General features: G+C 33.7%; 1 protein-coding gene across 1 annotated transcript; it reads right to left on the bottom strand.

Moving 5' to 3' along the window:
• Positions 1 to 603: 603 nt before the first annotated feature.
• Positions 604 to 1,843, bottom strand: LOC130949000 (serine carboxypeptidase-like 18). Its single transcript, XM_057877843.1, has 7 exons — positions 1,692 to 1,843; positions 1,495 to 1,584; positions 1,414 to 1,439; positions 1,220 to 1,296; positions 982 to 1,104; positions 739 to 841; positions 604 to 641 (listed from the first exon to the last, which is right to left on the bottom strand). Exons 1-7 carry the CDS (start codon positions 1,841 to 1,843, stop codon positions 604 to 606), a joined length of 609 nt encoding a protein of 202 aa, XP_057733826.1.
• Between the last annotated feature and the right edge of the window lie 336 nt (positions 1,844 to 2,179).

The raw sequence follows: 2,179 nt of genomic DNA, 5'->3' as shown, positions 1-2,179 counted from the left end.
TAAATATTCATCTAAATTCTAAACAAGAAAAATACATAAATGTATTATCCGTTAAATATTTTCAAAGCATTTAGATAAATCAAACAATATACTCGTTAATTATTTCTCCTTTTAGATCAATAAAAATTTTCAAGAAATTTAGAAATTCAAATATGATTGGGAGAATAATTTAGATTTTAGAAAGCTAATAATTTCACAATTATAAAAAAAGTGTTCTTTGCAACAGCGCAAGTTAGAAGACCTTTTCATGAGGAATAATAATGGCTTCTGATTGAGCAAGATCTTAGATCTTATTGGAAATATTTTAACAACTCAATTCGTGTGCCGCGGGTGAGGTGCCCCATTTCGTTGCTGCCAAGGTTAGATTGGTGTTCAACGCTTTCTGTGCCATGCATGGCACTATTTCGTGGGCGCCAGTATTGAGATGGAGGCTTAATCCATTTCGTGTGTGCTTCACATGATACCGTGCTGCATATTTTAAAAACCGTTTTCAATCGTGCGTATTTAGGGAAATAATATTTTTTTTTATTTCAATAAAAAAGCTAAAAATAATAAGTTCTACCAGTCGTCTAGCATTCCTCAATTCGAATACTTGTTACACTTTCATCTTGCTATAATAATAGGTTGTATTCCTTCATTTCCTGTAAACATTGGAATTTGTTGAATGATTAATCTGGTAACATACTTCATATGCTATAAGAGTTTAGCTTTCCAGACAAACATAGATGATGCTTGTACCTTGAGAAATTTCATGAGTAATTACAGGAATAGGAATGCCGGAGTATGAATCACCACCAATGTAAACTTCACTTGTGAGAAATTTTGGATGCTCAATTAGCCACTACAAACATTTAAACATGATCATGAGTTGATAATATTCTATTAAACTTGTTGATATAGCAATTTCAAAGGAAACCAGAGAAAGGAAATTGTTTGTGAATATATGCTGTAAAACTAAAAACACACGAGTTTTGGGGATACCTTCCTAAGAAATTGATAGGTTTGGTGAACTGATGACCAATCGATCCGGTGAGAAGCAGATTCTGTTGTGGCATATAAGAAGCCTGTATTTACAGGCAAGTCTACAAATATAATGCTACTTACCTATCACAAGTGGAAGAGATGTCATAATTATTAGCCGTAAATAACTAACAAGGCTTTCAAAGGATTTGGTGAAATGGAAAAAAAAAATGGCAAGATATATAGCTATGATCTGCACTTTTGTCCATGAGTGTGGCCTCAAGATCAAATTAGGCAGGCTCCCATTGTACTCCTCAATCTTAAGTGTAATTGGACCTGCAACACTCATTCAATCATAGGACAAAGAATTAGTGAGGATTTGACTTCTGGAAAGTGCATAAGTTGGTAAATGATTTAAGGATAGTTAACTATTTACTTTCTTATTTTACCAACTTGTGTATCGTAGACGAGGCATATACCTATTTCAAAGACAAGGGCAGAGAAAGCAGAGCAGCCAGGACCACCGGTGAGCACAGCATGAGAGGATCCACCTTAGGATTGTTCTCTGACTCAATGAAGTAGTTGAAAGCCTGCACATCATCATTTTCACCCACTCCTACGTACCTGATTAATATCAACACATATGATAATATATATTAATATCATTATCATATATGAATGCAAAATTCCATAGAGTAAGAAACCATAGCCCATAGGCAAATGTTACTGACCCAGTTTCAAGCACAAAAGGAAGGGGTCCCTCAAACCCAGGGAGGTACTTCACTATGTTGCCACACTTGCATGTTGAGCTGAAAAGTGTAGTTAATAGTAAAAGAATGGGAACTAGCAACCCATGGCAAATGAAATTAGATAAACTTGTCATTTTCATAGGCTTCTCTACTTTCTCTGCTAGCATTTGCTCTGGCCTTTGATTGGAGCTTCTTATTGTTCTTTCCTGTGCCAAATTTTTATACTATAAAAAGCATAGTTTGAAAAACCGGACCTAATTGGATTAATAAAAAATTGGTTACTAAATCAATGTAATAATTTCACCTTAACCTTCCATTAAATTTTTGAAATGTTACACTTTAAAAAGTTCAATGTACAATTGTCATTTTCTACATTAATCTTAAGGTCACATTACAAGAAAACAAAATAATTCTTAAGATGCCACAAAAAAAAATCTTTTTTAATTCAAAAGACAAAAGGAATGACAACA

The sequence above is a fragment of the Arachis stenosperma genome, chromosome 9, assembly GCF_014773155.1.
Source record: "Arachis stenosperma cultivar V10309 chromosome 9, arast.V10309.gnm1.PFL2, whole genome shotgun sequence".
Classification (NCBI taxonomy): domain Eukaryota; kingdom Viridiplantae; phylum Streptophyta; class Magnoliopsida; order Fabales; family Fabaceae; genus Arachis; species Arachis stenosperma.
Note: the sequence above shows the minus strand (reverse complement) of the source record. Positions and strands in the feature narration are given on the sequence as shown.

Coding starts and splice junctions, on each gene's coding strand:
- LOC130949000 (XM_057877843.1), bottom strand. CDS start 1,843: ATGACAAGTTTATCTAATTTCATTTGCCATGGGTTGCTAGTTCCCATT. Junction 1,440..1,494: donor AAGGTGGATCCTCTCATGCT/GTGCTCACCGGT, acceptor TCTTTGAAATAG/GTATATGCCTCGTCTACGAT. Junction 842..981: donor CCTATCAATTTCTTAGGAAG/GTATCCCCAAAA, acceptor AAATGTTTGTAG/TGGCTAATTGAGCATCCAAA.